The sequence below is a fragment of the Pan troglodytes genome, chromosome 5, assembly GCF_028858775.2.
Source record: "Pan troglodytes isolate AG18354 chromosome 5, NHGRI_mPanTro3-v2.0_pri, whole genome shotgun sequence".
NCBI lineage: Eukaryota > Metazoa > Chordata > Mammalia > Primates > Hominidae > Pan > Pan troglodytes.
The window spans coordinates 169072117-169093254 of NC_072403.2; the positions used below are offsets into that span (position 1 = coordinate 169072117).

General features: G+C 40.4%; 1 protein-coding gene across 15 annotated transcripts in view; it reads left to right on the forward strand.

Moving 5' to 3' along the window:
- Nucleotides 1-21138, forward strand: part of ARID1B (AT-rich interaction domain 1B) — a 434368-nt gene that overhangs the window by 325940 nt on the left and 87290 nt on the right. For 12 of the 15 annotated variants that reach the window (XM_016956518.4, XM_016956522.4, XM_016956514.4 and 9 more), the window contains one exon: nucleotides 8495-8584. The exons of the other annotated variants lie outside the window; for them this stretch is intronic. In XM_016956518.4, the coding sequence (XP_016812007.3) occupies nucleotides 8495-8584 (90 nt within the window). The remainder of the gene's footprint in view (nucleotides 1-8494; nucleotides 8585-21138) is intronic. 15 annotated transcript variants of the gene reach the window in all.

The window sequence follows — 21138 nt, forward strand, 5'->3', positions numbered from 1 at the left end:
TTTTAGCTGTAATGATGTGAAAGGAAGGAATAATTTTTCTATGGCCACTACAACTTTTGAAACATGGAATTTCTGAATATTTCTATATGTATTAGTATTACTCATACTGGAGATAATGCAGTATTATTTGAAAAGGGGTGAATGGTTTGTTTGCCAGAATTGGTTGTGGTTCAGAGTTAGTGTTCTTGTTCTTTTTCTATAGTTGTATACTGTAGTAATGTAGAAAGGAATTATCCCCAGGGAATTTTAACCTCAATGAAGGATTAATGTGGGAATCCTATTCACCTCATGTTTATTCTCTACCATCCCAACACAAAAGTAGTAGAGTATAATTTACGCAATTGCATCTGATCAGTAGTTGATCTGATTTGTTGGTTTGTTTCTGATCCGAAAGAGTTGGAAAAATAAAACTACAAGTAATCATTTATCTAAACATTTACCTGCTAAATGTACTTACCATTTAAGTCTTAGACTTTTGCCTGCATTAAGTGCTAAGGAACGCAGTGCATTCTTACATATAGATAGGAGAGAGCATAAAGCAACTTCTGTTACTGACGTTTATTTATGAAGCCTTCCCCTTTAAATATGGAAGAATGTGAGATTTCTGTGTCAGTGCTGTTGTTATTAAATACTCATCTGTATTGGCTTTTTCAGCAAGTATTCCTCCTGAGTGGTTCTTTTTTTTTTTTTTTTTTTTTTTTTTTTTTTGAGACAGAGTCTTGCTCTGTCACCCAGGCTGGAGTACAGTGGCGCAATCTCTGCCTCCCGGGTTCAAGCGATTCTCCTGCCTCAGCCTCCTGAGTGGCTGAGATTACAGGTATACGCCACCACGCCTGGCTAATTTTTATGTACTTTTAGTAGAGACGGGGTTTCACCATATTGACCAGGCTGGCCTCAAACTCCTGACCTCGTGATCCACCCACCTCAGCCTCCCAAAGTGCTGGGATTACAGGTGTGAGCCACTGCACCCGGCCTTCCTGAATGTTTCTTTACTCACTCATATTATCATTTAGAACAGGGATCACAAACTACAGCCTAAGGACCAAATTCAGGCAACCACCTGTTTTGGCAAATAAAATTTTATTTATGCTATTTTGTTTTCATATTGTCTGTGGCCACTTTTGAACTACAACAGCTGAGGTGAGTAGTTGCAACAGAAAACATATGGCCTGTGAAACCTAAAATGTTTACTATCTGGCAGTTTACAGAGAAAGTTTGTCTAATCCTCATCTAGAATAATAAGATAAAACTACATGATTACAGATGAGTTACAAAGATCTAATTATCTATTAATCTGAGCTTGGTTCCTGGAATCATTAGCCATACTTTTTTTTTTTCAACAAATACTTATTGAATGGTTACTATATGCCTGGTTCAAGAGATATAATATAGCGGGGAACCAAACAGTCTGAATTTTCTGTCTGTATGGAATGTACATTGTAGTCAGTTGAGACAATGAACAGAATTAAATTAAGAACTATGGAAAGTGTTAATACTGTGTCCAGTTGTAAAAAACCGTAGAACGTGGCACTTGTTAGTACTGACTGCCCCACCATCTTGTTCTATGAAGTATGCTGAGCTATAATATATTCATGTCTCAGTCCATCCACTGTACATTATACATTACTGGATGTGTGCTAATTTACCAAAATACACATATTAGCCACTTTTTCCCAATTGTGTTATATACTAAAATCCCAGAGTTATGTTACTTGAATATTTAATTTGGTACTTATCTTGATTTAGTTCTTAAAAGCTATTTTTAATTGGATAAAATTCTCCCAAAACTTCTTCTAGTGTAAGATTCTAAAGAAAATATTAGCAAACAGAATCCAACAGTACATTAAGAAAATAATGTATCATAAGTGGCATTTATTCCAGAAATGCAAAGTTGGTTCAATATTAACAACTTTTTTTTTTTTTTTTTTTTTGAGACAGAGGCTTGCTCTGTTGCCCAGGCTGGAGGGCAGTAATGTGATCTCGGCTCACTGCAACGTCCACTTCCCAGGTTCAAGTGATTCTCCCGCCTCAGCCTCCTGAGTAGCTGGGATTACAGGCACCTGCCACCAGGCCCGGCTAATTTTTTGTATTTTTAGTAGAGACAGGGTTTCACCATGTTGGCCAGGCTGGTCTCAAACTCCTGACCTCGCGATCCACCCGCCTTGGCCTCCCAAAGTGCTGGGATTATAGGCGTAAGCCACCACGCCCGGCCTAACAACTCTGTTATTAATATATACCATAAACATACATCTGGTGGGGGGAAATCCTCTCTGTAACAAAACTCAACACCCAGTTATGATAAAAACACTCAAGGAAGTAGCAATGGAGAGATACAATCTCAACATGGTAAAATGTATATGCTTTAGTTTCACTTATGGACTAGGGAAGCTCTAGAGGCATTTCCACTAAGATCACAAATGAGGCAAGGATAATCACTATCTTCACTACTGTTCAGTAATGTACTACAGATATTAGCCAATGTAGTTAGGCAAGAGAACTCAATTAAAGGCATAAGGATGAGTGTAGGAGAAATAAAACTGTCTATTTACGGATGATATAATAGTATGCCTGGAAAACCCCGGAGAATCAATGACAAATTAGCAGTGGAAGAATTCATTTAATGCAGTAGTGAGACATAAAATTAACATACAAAAAGCAGTAGTCTTTCTATACACAAACAATAAACAGTTAAAAGACATATAATGGTGAAGAGAATCCCATTTACAGTAGCAACAAGGAAGACTACGTGCTTAGGAATAAACTTAACATAAAATATACAAACCCTCTAGGTACCTGAAAGAAACTAAAGAAGACTTAAGCAAATGAAAGATGTCTCTTGTTCTTGGGTGGGATGAACTCAGCAGTCATGAGTTCTCCTTGACTGATTATTTCAGTCCAATTGCTGTGAAAGTATTAGTGAGCTATTTTATATGGTTGGACAGGTTGATACTAAAGTTCATATAGAAAAACATGCAAGAAAACTTAGAAAACACTGAAAAAGAAATGGTGAGGAGCACTATTCTTACTGGACACTAAAACATGGTATAAAAATACTGGAACTGAAAATAGTGTGTGCTAGCCAGTGGAACAGAAGAGGAAGTCCAGAGTTAGACCAAATACATGTGAACATGTATTAAATGACAAAGATGATATTTCAAGTCACTGGGCTAAGAATGGATTTTTAAATAAATTGTGTTGGAATACTTGGGGAGCCACGTGCAAAGAGATTAAGTTAGATCCATCCTCACATCAAATAAACTCGAGGGAGATGGAAAAAAAACATGTATGTACTCGAAGAAAACTAGGGTGAATTCCTCTTTAACCTTGGTGTAGAGAGAATAGCTTCTTAACTGTGACTCAGAATCCAGAGGCAATAAAAATAAAGACTGATAAATTTGACTACATTAAAAAAAATTTCCACTACAAAAGACACCGTAAGCAAAACTAAAAGACAACTGACAAACTAGGAGAAGATATTCACAATATATACCACAGACAAAGGGCTAATATCTCTAATATATGAAGAACCCTTAAAAATTCCAGGACAAAGGATTAAGAACGTAAGCAGAAAAATAGGAGAAAGACTTGAACAAACAATTCACAAGGAAAGATATTAAAATGGCCCTAAAATCTGAAAAAGTAGTCAAACTCATTCAGAATCAGTAAGACTGGCAATTTTTTATTTTTAATTTTTTTTGAGATGGAGTCTTGCTCTGTCACCCAGGCTGGAGTGCAGTGGTGCGATCTCGGCTCACTGCAACCTCTGCCTCCCGGGTTCAAGCGATTCTCCTGCCTCAGCCTCCCCAGTAGCTGTGGTTACAGGCACGCATCACCATACCTGGCTAATTTTTGTATTTTTAATAGAGACGGGGTTTCACCATGTTGGTCAGGCTGGTCTTGAACTCCTGACTTCATGATCCGCCCACCTCAGCCTCCCAAAGTGCTGGGATTACAGGGGTGAACCATCGTACCTGGCCAAGACTGGTAAAATTTTTTTAAATAGCAATACGTTCTATTAGTGAGGTTATGGAGAGACAGGCCTTTCAAACATTGCTTGTAGCAATGTAAATTAGTACAAAGTTTCTAGAAGGAAATTTGGAATTGTGTAACCTTTAGACCCAACAATCCCATTTCAGGGAATTTTCCCTGAACATAGACCCCAGCAATACAAAAATACATCCACAAAAGACTGGAAACTGTCTAAATGCCCATACACAGGAGAGTGTTGAGTAAACTATGGAGCACTCACATAAAGGGGTGCTGGGGAGCCCAGGACAGTGTGTCCAGGACAGCGTGAAAAAAAGGAAAGCCCAAAGGGTGTGCCACAAACTTACCAGCTTAAAACAAGGCACATTCATTATCTCTGTTCCCCTGGCAGAGAGTTCAGGCACCTCTTAGCTGCTCAGGACTTACAAGGCTGCAGTCAAGATGTTGGGCAGCCTGCATCCTCATCTGGAGGCTCGACTAGGGAACAATCTACTTCAAGTTTCATTCAGATTGTGGCAGCTTCATCTCCTAGCGGTTGCTGGAGTGAGGTCCTGAGATTCTGGAGGCCTCTCGTTCTTGCCTTAGTCTCAGTTCACATCAGAGAAGCCTATTTCCTAGAAGGCCTGAACCCTGTTGAAATGTCAGGCCCATACAGGATCATCTCTCTCCATTTTGATTATTTCAGAGTCAGCTGATTAGGGAGTTTAATTATGTCTGCAAAATCCTTTCACATTTGCCATCTGACATAGTTGCAGGAGTGACAGCCCATCACTTTCTTCACATTCTTTGGATAGAATTACAGGTTCTGCTCAGTGGAAAGGAGGGGATTACTCACTGGTGTTACTCATTGGAGGTTACTCGAGGGTGTGTCTGCCACAGTGAGTGAAGAGAAATAGTCTAATAAATAAAAAACCAAGTGAGGAAGAAGATGGCTCTTCTCACAATGGAATTCCAGTAACTAAATGTGGAAGAAAAAGGGGAAATATAGAATGACCGTTAGCCGATACCACTGTAATAAATGTAAACAAGATCTTCTAAAGGATCCAGAAATTCGTGAGTGCAGGTTTGAGGAGGCATAGGATTTGCATAGTCTCAAATATCTTCCAAAAAATACTTAACCAACTACAATGGGAAAATAGATTGTACTGAGAAGGGTATGACATTTTTGTGGTACACTTCCCCAAATTCATAACCTCATTTTAGGGATAAAAAATATTATCAGAGCAAATAAAATTTGGCAACGTTCTACAAAATAACTGAACAGTACTGTTCAAAGGTGTCAAGGTCACAAAATAGAAGGAAAGACTAAATGTGGGATGATCCCAGAAAAAAGACATGACGCGGAAAAATGGGTGCAATTCAAATGAGGTTTTAGGTAAGCTTCTCTTCTAGGTAATTGTATTATGGTTATATAAGATGTTAACATTGGAGGTGGGCTAAAGGATATAAGGGAACTCCTTGCACTATTTTTACAAGTTTTCTGTAAGTCTAAAATTAATTAAAAATAAAAGTACGTTTTTAAGAAAATGATAGCATAGACTTAGGCTGATCATTTTATTTCAGTAAAAGTAGAAATGCAGGTGACAGTTCTGCACCGAAATTGTGCACGTGGTTGTATATGTTATCATTGGAGAATACAGAAGTGTGCAATGGCGGAACTTATTCTAATTCATAGTATAGTGTTTTCCAGTTGTGTTTTTTTCCATTATGCTTACATCGTAATAGACATTGCTGAGGAAAGAACACGGGGGCTCTCTTTATTTATTTTTTTAAACTATTTTAATGTTAAAGTGCCTTCATAAAGTGGGTTGGTTCACTGTGCCCAGCAGTATGCTCTTTAAAAATTATTACCACACTTTGTTTAAGAGGTTTTACTTGTGACCAACACATGTCATATAAAAATCTGTAATTTTGAAGGTGTTTATTGAATTCGGTTGGTTCGGAGGGCTCTGAATTTTCTTCTTTACATGGGCCAAGGACACAAATGAGTCTTCTGTATCACTTTCTCAAATGCATTTTCTGAGTCATCATCTGCTGTGACGATGTTTAAACTATGCCTGTGGAAGATCAAGTTGTTTCTTAGTTACTGTAGTTACTGAATCATAGTAACTATGACTTAGTAGTTATGAAACTATGGTAGAAAGATAGGGAGTAAAGGAAAATGAATAAGATGGTTTGGGTGGATCTGTATCATGATAAAGCTCTTGTATCTTTAACAGAATGAATTTGGTATGTGAATATTCTCATTGCTTTAAAGGGACATCTGTCTTAGAATTGTGCCACACAACCAGAAGTGCTGCTTGGCTGTGGCGGTATTTTATGAATCATGGGATGCATTACTTACAGCCTTTTTTATTTCTACTTGAAATATTGTGCATAAGAGCAGTGCCTCGGGCGTGCACCGTCTAAGCCACGGTGCCCTGTGTTCACATAGAATTACTGTTTGTTTTTACTGTCATGAGTCTATGAATCCAGCCTGTCATGCAGAAGTGATCCTGATAATGTAAGCACTTACTGTCTTGCTGCAGCTGATTCCCCAGTGATATTTTAAAAAGTCAGTATTTGGCTGCAGAGTGCTTTAAATTTCTAAATGGACTACAGATTGGAGGCCTTAGGGTATTTCATAGGAAGCACATGACCCTGCAGTGAGCACACAGCAACTTTTGTAGATCTGTAGCCAAGTCGGTGACCAGTATTTACCCTTGAAATTGTTTTGGTTCAGAATGTTAAGTGTTTTTTAGTTTACATTTAATTATTTGGTACTAGTACTAATTTACTACAAATGTCTGAAACCAAATGGATACTTAACGAAGTCTATGCTGTTTGTCCAGGTCTTTTATCCCGACTAGTTATGCTTCTAATGTAAAAAGCAGCTTCTAGTGGTGACACAGTGCATATTTCTCAGTGTCTGTAAATTCAGGTCTTTGGTTTTCACTTAATCTGAAAATGAGAGTGGCAGTTACACACTCAGGAACACTCAGAAATACATAAACAAGTTTTGCATTCTTCTCTAAACAAAGCCTAAACCCCTGAAAACAATTGTTTTATAGTAATATTTTAACAGCTATTTATACGTGTTATCTAAACTGAAAATCATATTCCTGATCCTCTGACTGCCACAGATACCCCGTGATTAGACTTAGTAAGGAGTGACAGTCCTGAGAGATTCTGGGACCGTGTCCTGCCTGGCCACATGGGTAACAGACCCATCTTGTAGAACCACAAGAGGGTTGGTTGTTGTACATCGTCAAATACCAGGCTTTGTGCCGAATGTGCCCTGACCTTCACGGGGGCGAATTGGTGATGATCTTTAGGACATTAATTTTTTTATTTATTATTTGTAATTCTTTTGAGCAATATGCCTGACTATGAAGCAGTGGGTCTGACGGAGTCAGAGCGGTTAGCCTGATCCAGCCGGGGTCCCAGGACCACCGCCCCAGAGGACTATGCAGTGTTCTTTATGTGTGTGTGTGAGTGTATTTGTGTTTCCAATTTATTGAAGCAAAGAGGGAGGGTAGAAGATAAAATAGCATGGTCCTCATGTCACGAGAGCTAGTTAGTGCCTTGAGGACTGTGCTAAATTCAGCTGCTTTTTAAATTCCGTTACATTTTTAGTCTTAGAAATGCATCTAAACCTCTCAGCCAAAAAGTGAGTTGAGATCATCAGCTACCTCTGATGATTTTTAAATTTCAAAATCTCATCTCCTGCCTTCACATGACTCATTATCTCTCTTTTATCAATATAGTAAGAAGTATCTTCCTTTAAATAATATTCACAGATTATGACTTATTAAGTATTTGCTATGTTCAGAGAGGGATTGAAGGAATACAGATAAGATTCCTGTCTTAAGGAGTTTACATTATATTTGGAAAAGACAAACTGAGCATACACTTAAAACTGGAAATTAAATAGATGCTATTGCTGTATTAGCAATAAAGATCAAAGGAGATGCAGAATAATAGTCCCTCCTTTAGTGATCATGTGTACTGCATTTTATAGTAGTCTGTTTTTTGTTTCTTAACGGAGGTCTTCTAAGTTTATGTTAAATCTCTGACTAATGATGAAGATGTTTTAGAAGTCTATTGATATTACTGTACTGATTGGATATTACCATGAGTAATTGTTGGCCACTCTGCATGCCTGCCCACCTGGAGACTCACGTAAGAGTCAGGAGGATGAGTTTGGCCCAGCTCTCCTACATTTTCTTAAATGCATTGAAGAAGTGTGTGTCAAGAAATTTCAGCTACAGATTGATTCATATATGAGTTTAGGAACTCATTCAGTAACAACTTTTCAGCAAGTGTTTAGCTAAATATGTTTATTCATGTTTCCTCTTTGTTTCCCAGGGAAAAGATGAACTATTACACTCTGAGCTATGTCTTTTTTTAATGGGGCTATACCTTTTGTGATCATAAAAATTAAATGTGGCTGTGTCTTGGTTTTGCATGACTGCATTATTAATGCAAAGGGTTCCCCCATCTCCACTTTCCCTCCTGTGTTTTACAGGTAGTCAGATGCCTCCACAGCCACCCGGGAGCCAGTCAGAATCCAGTTCCCATCCCGCCTTGAGCCAGTCACCAATGCCACAGGAAAGAGGTTCGTCTCCAGTTCATGTCTTACATGCCTATAGTGCTTTCAGGCGATAAGGCGTACGTGAGTTTGCTTACCTATGCACCTCCTTATCGTTAATTTTTTTAAAGGATATTATGTTTTCTTATCAGACGGAAGAAATAAACAAAAGCCCTTCCAACAAATATGGAGAGGAGGGAGGATGCTTTCTTGTAGGTTGGGTGAAGTTTGGTCAAAGTACAGTTCAAGGCCCAAAGAATGTGTGTGTCCACATAGCACCGGGAAGCATGGTTCACATATGACTGTAGTCTGGTATTTGGTCTAGCTGTGTAAAAATAACTGTGAATGACTCAACTAGGGTATCAGTCCCAATGTGTGTGTGTGGCGGTTGGGGGTGGGGGGTTGTATGTGTTAATACTGGTTATTCCCTGATATTTAATAGTAAGATTTTAAACCCAGAGCAAGACCTTGTCTTAATAAATGGTAAGATCTTAGAACTGGAGCAGACCTGAAAGATTCTATGGCCCAGTCACCTAAAGCAACTGGGGAGTGTAGCGGTTAGGTGTGACTTCCCTTATTCTCAGGAGCTAGTTAGTGCTAGTCCCAGAAAAAAAGAATATGGGCTTTTCCTGAAACCTTTGGAGAGAAGTGGCCCCACATCTGCCAGTGCTCTTGACCTTTAGCTTAGTCCTGCCTGTCATCCCTGCCGTGCATTTCTTACTGCCTTGCAGAGACCTTAAGCCCACCCATATTTACCTCTGTCTTCACTATCCCTTGGAGTAGGAAAGCTACTCTTGGTGGTGGTGGTGGTTTTAATCCAGATTGGTGTATTCCGGAGGTACAAGAAGCCTACTTGTGCACCCCTGGTGCGGTGGCAGGTCACTTCCCTTGCTGTGGGGCAAGGCTTGCCTGCTCCATCCCAGAACAAATGAGAGAGATACCGCTGTCCTGCACTCCCCTCCTCTCTCACACAGGCCCAGAGGCCAGAAGTTCCCACCTTGGCAGCTAATATGTACTGGGCTCCTGACCCCTACTGTTTATAATTATTTGTATATGAGTTGTAGAGATGATGATTTGCTTCTGATTAGAATTATGAGGTTTAAGTTATTTTACGTGTTACAAACTCAGCAACATGTTTAGAAACTAATGTCAATGAAAAGATAGATTTGCTTTATCTACATATCATTTGTGTTGAATGTTTCAGCGGGATAAAATGAATTTTTCACTTTCTAATACCATTACATATATAACTTTTTATTATAATGTAAGGTATAGTCGATAATATAATGTTTTAATAGTGGAATAGTTCATGGTTTTTAAACTTCACAGTGTGTGAGAATCACCTGGAGGACTTGTTAAAAGAGATTCCTGGGCCCCACCCCCAAGTTTCCAATTCAGAAGGTTTGAATTGGGGCGTTTTAAACCTCCATTTTTGGCAAGTTCTCAGATATTGCTGATGCCAGTGGTTTGAGGACCATACCTTGAGAACCACTGCCTTCTAATAGTACAATAATAGGTTTTTGAGGTGGGAGAATCACCTGAGCCCACGGAGGTCGAGGTTGCAATGAGCTGTGATCACACCACTGCACTCCACCCTGAGCAACAGAGAGTGAGACCCTGTCTCAAAAAAATAAAAATAGATTTTAATAATTGTGTGAATATGTGCATTTGTTTCCCTAAATTCTCTACTGTGACCTGCTCTAAATCATCCTTTTATCCCATATCATCTCTCTAAATTGCTTGATCTGTGTTAACTCCTCACATGGCTGTGGTCATCTTGAAGGCATTATAGAAGTTCATAGTGTACTGGTGCCAAGCAAGCGTGATTCTTACTAAAATCCTTTTTTTGGTTGTGAGTTGCACCTGTGTTGTATTGTTGGGTCACTGTGGGGAAAAAGGAAATTGTCTTGCACTGGGTGCCTACTCGGGTCAGGCAGAGAACTGAGATGAAGATTCACCCCATAACCCTGTAACATCACTCTCACTGGTACAGTTCTTTTTATTTTAACAAGTGTTAAAGGGTAAAAGTTCCCTTATTTGAAAGTCTTAAAATTTTAACCTTTATTACTAAGAAGAAAACAAAGAGAAACCCTCTCAGATCCTTGAACAATGTCTTTCCCAACCCTTTCCAACAGATACGTGTTTGGGAAATTGGGCAATGTAGAAAACCAGATGTGAAAAACAGGACAACAATTAGGAAACTTAGCTAAATCAAACTTTTAACTTAAATTGATCCACTTTCAAGGCAAAATCTAGGCTCTTTAGTGGTACCACTGTATGGAAATTACCATGTTAATATGATTATTGTTTTTCCTTCGATTGCCTTTATTATATGTAGTGTAGTTTGGGTAACTGATACCAGGTACGTAACAAGCTGGGTGGTTATAAAGACCACTTCTTTTTTTTTTTTTTTTTGGAGATGGAGTTTCACTCTTGTTGCCCAGGCTGGAGTGCAATGGCACGATCTCAGCTCACTGCAACCTCTGCCTCCTGGGTTCAAGCGATTCTTCTGCCTCAGCCTCCCAAGTAGCTGAGATTACAGGCATGTGCCACCATGCCCGGCTAATTTTGTGTTTTTGGTAGAGATGAGATTTCTCCATGTTGGTCAGGCTGGTCTCCAACTCCCGACCTCAGGTGATGTACCTGCCTCGGCCTCCCAAAGTGCTGGGATTACAGGCATGAGCCACCGCACCCGGCCATGACCATTTCTTTCAAATAGTAAATATAAATTATATAAGTTGCTAAATGTGAATTGATTTTTATGAATGTGATCTCTAAACCTCCTCTGAAAGACTGTGAGAGACATTATTATATTGTTATAGTTTGTTTTCACACTGCTATAAAGAACTACTGGAGACTGGATCATTTATGAAGAAAAGAGATTTAACTGACTCATAGTCCTGCAGGCTGTGCAGCAGGCATGGCTGGGGAGGCCTCTGGAAACTTCCAGTCATGATGGAAGGTGAAGGCAAATTTAGCACATCTTACATGGCAGGAGCAAGAGGAAGAGAGCGAAAGGGGAGGTGCTACACCCTTTTAAACAACCATATCTCGTGAGTTCTCATGAGATAGCACTAGGGGGATGGTGCTAAACCACTAGAAACCACCCCCATGATCCAATAACCTCCCAGCAGGCCCCACCTCCAACATTTGGGTGGGGACACAATTCAACATGAGATTTGGGTGGGGACACAAAGCCAAGCTATATCACTGTGCATTCCCTTTTGTGTGTGTTTGTTGGTTAGGCAACACCCTGAAAAGGAAAACTTTCTATTTTAAAATGACTGTTATGTTAGAAGATGCTTTGCCTTGCATGAGTGAAATTTCCTCCAGCACTGGGTAGCAAGGCTTTAAAGAAAATGGCTTTATTATTTATTAAAACTTAGGAAGAAATGTTAGCTCCTAATAACCTTTGATCAAATGCCACCTGATCAGGTGTCTAAATGACAGTGACTTTAATGCTTTGGCACAATAATAGAAACATCTGTTTGTTGGACCATCATTTGGTATGTACCAGCAGCATACACAATGGAAAGCAGATCTAAGAAAACTCTTACTAGGAAATTCCCCAAAATTCATTCTCCCATATTGGAAAGTAACTTAACTTTGTTTATACTCTTACAGTTGACATATACCTACCTTGTTTAGGGAAGTGCTGAAAGAAACAGGCCAAGAAATACATTAGTGAGTTAGTATCTTTTTTTAAAACGAGTATGTCAGACTGGGCACGGTGGCTCACACCTGTAATCCCAGTACTTTGGGAGGCTGAGGCGGGTGGATCACTTGAGGTCAGGAGTTCGATACCAGCCTTACCAACATGGTGAAACCCCGTCTCCACTAAAAACACAAAACATTAACCAGGCATGGTGGTGTGCGCCTGTAGTCCCAGCTACTCAGGAGGCTGAGGCAGGAGAATTGCTTGAACCAGGGAGGCGGACGTTGCCGTGAGCTGAGATCACGCCACTGCACTCCAGCCTGGGCGACAGAGCGACACTCCGTCTCAAAAAAAAAAAAAAGGGTATATCATGGAAACCATAGACCCTGATAGAAAAGGTAATGACATTGCTTCTGTACTGCTGAGTGCTGAAATAACCACATTGAACAGTTCTGTTTACACTTAGTTTGTTTTAATAAATAAGATTCTGATAATATAGTAATAGTCCACCATATACGTACTTTCTTTAATGTACCCACAGGAGATAACATTTTCTTTAATGGCACGGAATCTAGAAACACATTTGCACAGAGACAAGAGATGATGGAGAGTGAGAGATGATGCAACCTACTTCTCTCTAGAGGTGCAGTTTTCTGAGTTCTCCCTCCAAGTCCTCATGGGGCAGTGATGCTGGCAACACTGCCTTGGAGCCTAAGTCCCCCCAGTCTCAAGTAGCTGAACCCTTGCTCTGATCTTTCTTTTCTACTTGGTCCTGTGTTCCCATTCAGGAAGAGCATATGTTAATAAACCATGTACCCTGTGTGTCAGAGATTGTGCAAACCTCTGGTGACAGCAAGGTCAGTGAAGTGCCCAGCTTTCCTGACAGCAGTCCTTTGTAAACCTGCAGTCCCCGTCCCCACCCCATCTCTTTTTCGGTGCCCATTTTATCTGGTGGTTTTGGTATTGAGTTTTGTCACAGGACATCAGTCACAAATCCATTTCCCCACATTGTACACAGATGAAAATAACTGTGAGTTTCTACAGTTGATATTTTCTATGTATAAAAGGTATTTGTGCAAGTAAATATGGATATGGCATCATAGGTTACAAATGGAGGGAAAACTTTAGATATTTTTTGGGCTCTCTCCTCTCTTACATAGTATTGCCTCCTCTACATCTTCTGTTTTCCAGTATAAAACTTGATTTAGTATTGTGCTGCTGGAAGTTTTCTTTGTTTGTTTGTTTGTTTTGTTTGTTTTGAGACAGAGTCTCGCTCTGTGACCCAGGCTGCAGTGCAGTGGTGCAATCTCAGCTCACCGTGAGCTCCGCCTCCCGGGTTCACGCCATTCTCCTGCCTCAGCCTCCCGAGTAGCTGGGACTACAGGTGCCTGACACCACGCCCGGCTAATTTTTTTGTATTTTTATTAGAGATGGGGTTTCACCATGTTAGCCAGGATGGTCTTGATCTCCTGACCTCGTGATCCGCCTGCCTCTGCCTCCCAAAGTGCTGGGATTGCAGGTGTGAGCCACCGCACCCGGTGGAACTTCTTTTTAACTAAATAAAGAAAATTAGTTCAGATTTTTTGGCCTTTACTTCTTCATTATGTACATGAATTTTAAAGAAAAACAGTAAAAACCTCAGTTTAGTATTCTGTTGTAACACATTTGCCATTGGTTTTTATTTTAAACCTCTCTGTAGACCTCATATGGCAATATACAGAAATGTTACTAAATCACCTTGCCAAAAAATCGAGCAGTGTAAATTAGGCCACCGAAGGCATTGGAGGAACAGTTCAGATAACCTTAAAATACTGAAATGAATCTTACAAAAATTGTAGGTGACCAGTTCACATTTGTTTTATCCTTATTTCTTAATCTTTATATGTCTTGAAATTCAAAAAGAAAAATAGGAAACGGCTTATTAATAGGTTGTCCTCTTACGAAGTCTTGGAGGGAATACGGAATAGTCATCTGAGTAGATAAATAAGTATAATAATTATTAACATTAAAGTTACCACATTTTTAACCCCAGTGACACGTTAAGCTTAATGAAACTAACAAATGCCCTTCTAGTTTATTGGATTAGCAATTAGGTGAAAATGCTGAAAGAAAGCTTATTTATTTGGACAGATGTAGAGAGGTCAAAATTAATTTTTCGAAAACCTTCTAATTGAATTCCCTTTTAATTTCACAGTGGTGTCTAGTTAAACATTCATGTTAATGCCGGCGATTTTCTGAAGGTCTGAACTAGATCTGGATTCCCAAAACCAACACAGGTTATTTAACCCTTTTTATCTAGTAAGCCAGCAGGGACTTTCCTAGTGTAATCCCATAGTATTTGAATAATTAGAAGGTCGTAATGAGGATTTAATTAGTCCTTGAGATATGCTGAAGCAGAACCCCTAAGAACTTCCCCTTTCGGACACAGATGCGAGCAGAATGGATGCTGCTCCAGGACTGTGAGCCACGAGGAAATGTATTCTGTTGCTGGAGGCAGTTCTCTGGCACCATTGTGTGGCCATCAGATCGGTGCTGAAAGCATCTTAGGTGAAATCTTCCAGAATTACTGAATAGCAGTCCCCCCAACCTTCATTTCTGCCCACTTTCCAACCTACACAAGGACTGGCTTTTCCTCTCCACTGTTGAAAAAGAGGAGTTGTAGTCAAAGCACGCTGTACCTGATTGAAAATTGGCTTTTGCTTTATCAGTGACACCAACATTAGGTGAGCAGGGCGAGTTGTGTATTTTCTCTATAGTTCTATAGAGAAAATAGATAACAAAATTTTGTGTTGTTCTAAGCCTCTGGTATTTTGTCCAGCCAAACATAGGGATCTTGACAGCTGTTTGTCAGCAGAATCACAAAAATCTCATCTTTGGAATCTGATGTTCACAGAGGAATATTTATCAGTAGCTGCATTTTTGTAAATACAGACAGTGCCATTACCCAGCAAAGTGTGTAGCAGATGGGGTATGATCAGGCATTTCAAGGTTCTTTTTGCGTACTACCACAAAAAGGTGAATCAAAATTTCTATACTTCAAAAGTCTGAGGTTTCAAAATTACATATTTTGTTTAGACTGAATAGTCTTCATTATTGAATATTTCATTATTCAATATGTCTTCATTTTTTATATGCTGCTTCTGTTATTAACCCCGAATGTTAACTGCCTTGGTATAATTTTATTCCTACTAATTAATGGTATATTTTAGCTTCTTTACAAAGTCTGAGTAGAATTCCTTATCAGATTTCGAGTCACATTCTATTTGCATAGTGCACACTTTTGGCTGCGGGCACATCTTTCGGCTGCGGGCACATCTTTCTCTTACCTTTTCCTGCAATCAGGGGAAAAAGAATGAATTCATTGTCTTCCTATGAGTTCGACTGAGCTTCCCCAGGGCCTGCGTGGCCCTCGGTGTTCATCCCCTGCCAGGGACCCCCATGTCGGCAGCAGGCTGGGGCTTCACAGATGCTCAGCAGAGACTGAGCCGAACAACTAAAGCCATCCAGCTTCTCACACCCTGTCAAAGCACAGGACAACCGAACTAGAAAATCTTTATTGTTGTGGAATTAAGAAAGCTTACAATTTTACCAATAAATACTGTATGTCATTTGCTGTAACACAGTGTTTGTCCCTCTGAACTCACTGTTAGTATTTTGAGCTTACACAAGATTAAAGCTACTGCTGCTGCTTCCCCCTGCCTCTGTTCTTCCCAGATGCATTTCCATGACTGCACAGCTGTACTTACAGTGGGTGTCAGTATGAGCCATAGCCCTTGCACCTGGAGCCTGGCACTAAATGGATTGTGCTGAGTCCCCTCCCCAACCCCAGCCATGCTCTTTATGACCCAGGGGCATTTAGATAGAAATATGTAAATTTTTGAAATTTTTTTACTGTTGTCAGCTAGTTTTATGGTGATATTTATACCAAAAGTTATTTTTTAAATGTGAAAATTACTCTTGAATATCTTAATTGACCTAATTCCTTAATATTCAAGAATAGATTAACAAGTCAGTACTGAAATGAAGGACACCACCCGGATAATTGTTAAGGAGTTGGAAGTGGGGTTTGATACTTTTTTCTGTTTTTGCAACCTACGGAAACCGTGTTCTTCTTTCTATTGGATTCCCGGTTGTAAGTGTGACAGTAGATCTGCAGATGCTGAGATGTATCATAAGATATACTGGTTGTCAGAAAATATTCTCTTAATCTACCTTTCTAGTTTTAAAGAGTAAATGTATCATTTTCCTAATGTATGCTGTGTAAGTTTATAGATCACCCCGGTAGGGCATCAGCAATAATCTACCCTCACCCCCAGATGCAATTAACTTAGCCTCCGCTCTTAATTGAAGATCCCTTCTTTGTGATGTGTGAAAGATGAAAATAAACTCAAATGGGAGGCTTTATACAAAAGAGAATATCTAGACACCACTCTGGAAAGCTGCTTCTAATTTCTTCAGCCTCAGAACTCTGCCTCTGTGCTAGACTGTGGACCAAGCCAAAGCTAGTCAGTAATGAAGGCAGTCATGGCACAGGACTTGTGTCAGGTTTATCATTTAAGTTCCTTTTAAGCCAGCTATCCAGAAATAGGTTCATCCCAAAGCTGGGTAAACAAATGTCACACACAATAGGAGTCCATTTATATTCATTGAGGAAGCATCAGTCGAAATTTTAGAACATTTTAAAAGAAGCATATTTTGTTACTTTTGTTATATGCAGTAATTTTTTGAATTGCCAATTAAAGTGGGCTTTTAATACTTAATACTTATTTGTAATTGGCTCATTATTCTTCATTGAAAGTATTTGAGAACATCTGGATCTTAGGTAAATTCATGGATTTATAACAACACTTTTTCCTGTTCCTTTTGTGTTTTTTCTGTGTCAGTGAAAAACCGTTGTCTTTTTCCAAAGCCAAAAATTCAGAAGCCATCCTTGATGCGTTTTTCTTCCCCATCTGCCCCAAACTAATTAGTCACTAAGTTCCACCAACTCTTCCCCAGTAGAGGTTCCCACACACCCCTTCTCCATACCCACTATCACCACTCTAGTCCAGACACCTAGTTAACCTCACAGCCTCCTCACTGTTCCTCCTGTCCCCAGCCTCATGCCTTTGAGATCATATTCCACCTCCTCAGACCGGTGAGAGCATGTCATTCCTCACCATCTATGCCTTTAGTCACTTGCCTGTGCCTTGGATAAAGGCGCACTGATCTATGCGGTCAAGGGGCCTGTCCTTATCCAGCCCCGGCCTCCTTTGCTGGCCTCCCTGTCATCACACTGCTTTCTCTCTCAAACACCTGCCACACTGAACCTCTTGGGATCTTTATATAAACTCTTCTCTCCAACTGGAACACTTCTGCAGCCATCCCACCTCAGCCGCACCCCCACCACCCCTGTCGGTCTTCTTACCTGTGTATTTTGTCCTAATTCTTAAGGTCCTCAGCCTGGCTCTTAGTAGGGGCTTGAGTCAGTGTTTGTTGGGTGAACAAATGAAGGAAGCATAACCAGTCACCATGCTGCCCCTATGGGCTAGGCACCCTCTGAAGCAGCCCGGATGTGTACAGTGTTGGTGACCCATTAACAGCTGGGATTGCAGTTGATTCGCAGTCGAACTCTGTTCCAGACTCTAGAACTCTGCGAGTGGAGGGACCGTGGCCTTGTCAGTTTCAGAACTCCAGGGCCTCATGTTTTACCTGCTGCTTCTCATTTTAATCTGCAGGGACTTTGGAATCAGAAGATCTGGGTTTAGGTACAAGCTTTATCACTAACTAGTTTTGTATCTTTGGACTATTTGTGAAATGAGGATCATGGATATATTGCACAATTCAAATAAGATTTTGTATCTAACAGTAAAAACTGCAAAGCACCGTGAACATAGTAAATGTAAGATCAGGTTCAGATACCTCAGGTGAGACCTGGGTCGAAAGCCTTAAAGAGCAGTTTATTTGCTTCTCTAGCGCATAGCGATGTACATACTTTGTCTTTTTCCTCAGCACTGAAGCGGACTTTTGCAGCTAAAACTTAAAAGATTTGTGTAAGGAATGACTGGATCTTCTGTCCCCATCTGCCATCTGGGTGCTCAGTCTGACCCCTCCCCGGACTCTCATTTGCCCAGTGATAGGTGGTATAAGTTTCAGGACCAGTCAGTAGCGGAAAGGAGTTTGTGGGGCGGATGGGGACAGCTTAGAGGTTGCTGTGCCCGGCTCCAAGTATCAGGCTCTGTGGTAGTGGGGAAGGAGAGGGAGTAGTTTTGCCAGTTAACCTAACAGCACAGCTGGTGCGGCACGGGGGGCCTGGGTTAAAGCCTTGAACGGGCCATTAGTTTCTGTCTTCTTCAAAGTAGTTCATGTTGTGAAGAGAGGAAGGCAGGCAAATAAACACTGAACATAGTTAAATGTAACAAGAATATTTTTTTTAATCTATTTTTCTCTCCAAATGGGGATGTGACACCTATTTGTGAAGAGAAATGCCTCTGCCTGTCTTTCTGGGTGGAGACACCGCAAAGGTGGCGTGGTATGTAACCGTGGCACACACACATGGCAAAGCAGCTTTTATTGAACTGGCTTGAAGAGACAGATGCCAACATGAAAATCAATTGTCCATGTGCCAAACGAAAAACGTGCTTGCTTTTCGGTGGCTTCTGTTGCCTTGGACGTCTTGTTGGTATCCTGACAATGCTGTAGTTCTCTGCTAGCTGACGAGGCACCTTTGATGAAGAAATTAAATTTTTCTGTAATTGATTTTGTGCTTTCCTGCATGGGCCTGGCCACGCACGCTTTCTGTCTTTGCTGATTTCTCTTTCATGGGTAGGATGAATGGTGACTTGGGTTTCATGCTTGACTCGACTTTTTCCAACAGGATTTAAAGTTTCTAATGCTTACATTGCAGAATTTGTTGTGTCCCATGAAGAGGAAAAGAATACACGATTGGAGGCTAAACAAGATCCATGTTAAAATTCCTCCCAGTTTTATTTCCCCAAATTTCCTAGTTTTGCTTTCACTTTTTATTTGACTTTGTTTCTAACTCAGTTTTGTAACACCCTTCAAACTTAGAGATATGTTTTCATTGGATGGTACTTTAACTAGACCCATCCCTGGCGATTTTGGAGCTTTGACAACATTGCCCTGTTTAAGTTCATGGAGCTTCATCGCTGTTTCCTTTATGTCGTCTACCCCCAAATATGCTTTAAGGACTAAGTTTACTCTTAAAATTAAATAACAGTTTCATTCTATTTTTGAAAATTTCTAAAGTTAGGTCTCTCTCTTATCCAGGGAAGAATTTTTCTGTATTCCTACTATACAAAAATATTCATTTTTTCCTTCTTTTATATAGAAGATGTGATTTGCTTATAAGGATGTCATAAATCAGTTTCTTTAATTTTTTTTTGTCTGCTAAGGTTTAGAAAGCAACATTGGATCTTTGCTATAAAGATTATCTCTTTTACAAATAAGAGAATCATATATAGCTTTTTTTTTTTTTTTTTTTTTTTTTTTTTTTTTTGCTGAGGCGGAGTTTCACTCTGTTGTCCAGGCTGGAGTGCAGTGGCACAATCTCTGCTCACTGCAACCTCCACCTCCTGGGTTCAAGCAATTCTCCTGCCTCAGCCTCCCGAGTAGCTGGAACTATAGGCACATGTCACCACGCCCGGCTAATTTTTGTATTTTTAGTAAAGACAGTGTTTCACCATGTTGGCCAGGCTGGTCTTGAACTCCTGCAAGTGATCCACCCGCCTCAGCCTCCAAAAGTGCTGGGATTACAAGCGTGAGCCTCTGTGCCTGGCTCGCATATAGCATTTTATAAACTAGGGAAAGTCTCCACTAACCAAACCACAGATAGGACACTGCTGCAGAACACACTGGAAAGGTCTGGAAAACTCACTTATCTAAGAATAACACAGGGACATGTTTTAGAAATGCTAGTTTGTTTACCACTGGGTCTCAAGCACCTATGACAATGACTGGCTTGTCATTAGGCCAACTAGGCCAGTTTTGCAAGAGGGCAGTGAAGGGATTTCTTGTTTTTAATTGATAGAAGAAAAATGTCTCTTGGCTTAGTCTTTAACACAGGTCTCCATAATAGAGACTGAAGTAGCGTTTTTCCTAGACTTACGCGAACACTGCTTACATTGCCATGTAACAAGAATGGATTGTTGGAATAGGAATTTTTCACTGATGCTAATATTACTATTCACAGGAGAATGCCCCTAAATAAAACAGTCCTTTCAAAATGCAGACTGAATGACTCCAGGGAATATCCTGGCAGTCCACCACTACCCCTGTCTTTAGCTATTAGATATACAAAATGTGGAATTCAAACAATTATCAAATTGTATTAGAATCCATTATCTAAATTAACACCATGTAACGTTGAAATGAACTTGAGGACAAGTGATTCGCCTCTTAGCATGTGGTGGAAACGCGCTTGCCCGGGTCGGGCTCATACCCTCACACAAGCTCTGGGGCAGCAGAACCTGCCAGGGCACCATTTCCTAGGCCAGGGTCCTGCGTGCTCTAACTTACAGCTAGAAAGGGAACGGTCTTCTCTTTTTTTTTGAGACAGAGTCTCACCCTGTCCCAGGCTAGAGTACAGTGGCGCGATCTGGGCTCACTGCAACCTCTGCCTCCCAGGTTCAAGTGATTATCCTGCCTCAGCCTCCCAAGTAGCTGGGATTACAGGTGTGCACCACCACACCCAGCTAACTTTTTTTGTATTTTTAGTAGAGACCGGGTTTCACCATGTTGGCCAGGCTGGTCTTGAACTCCTGACCTCAGGTGATCCACCCACCTCAGCCTCCCAAAGTACTGGGATTACAGGCATGAGCCACCGTGCCCGACCAGGAATAGGTTTCTTAGTTCAGACTGGTTTTCCTTTAACCCCCACAAAAAACCTAATGGGTTGTTTCATCCATTAAGACAAATGTTTATCAAG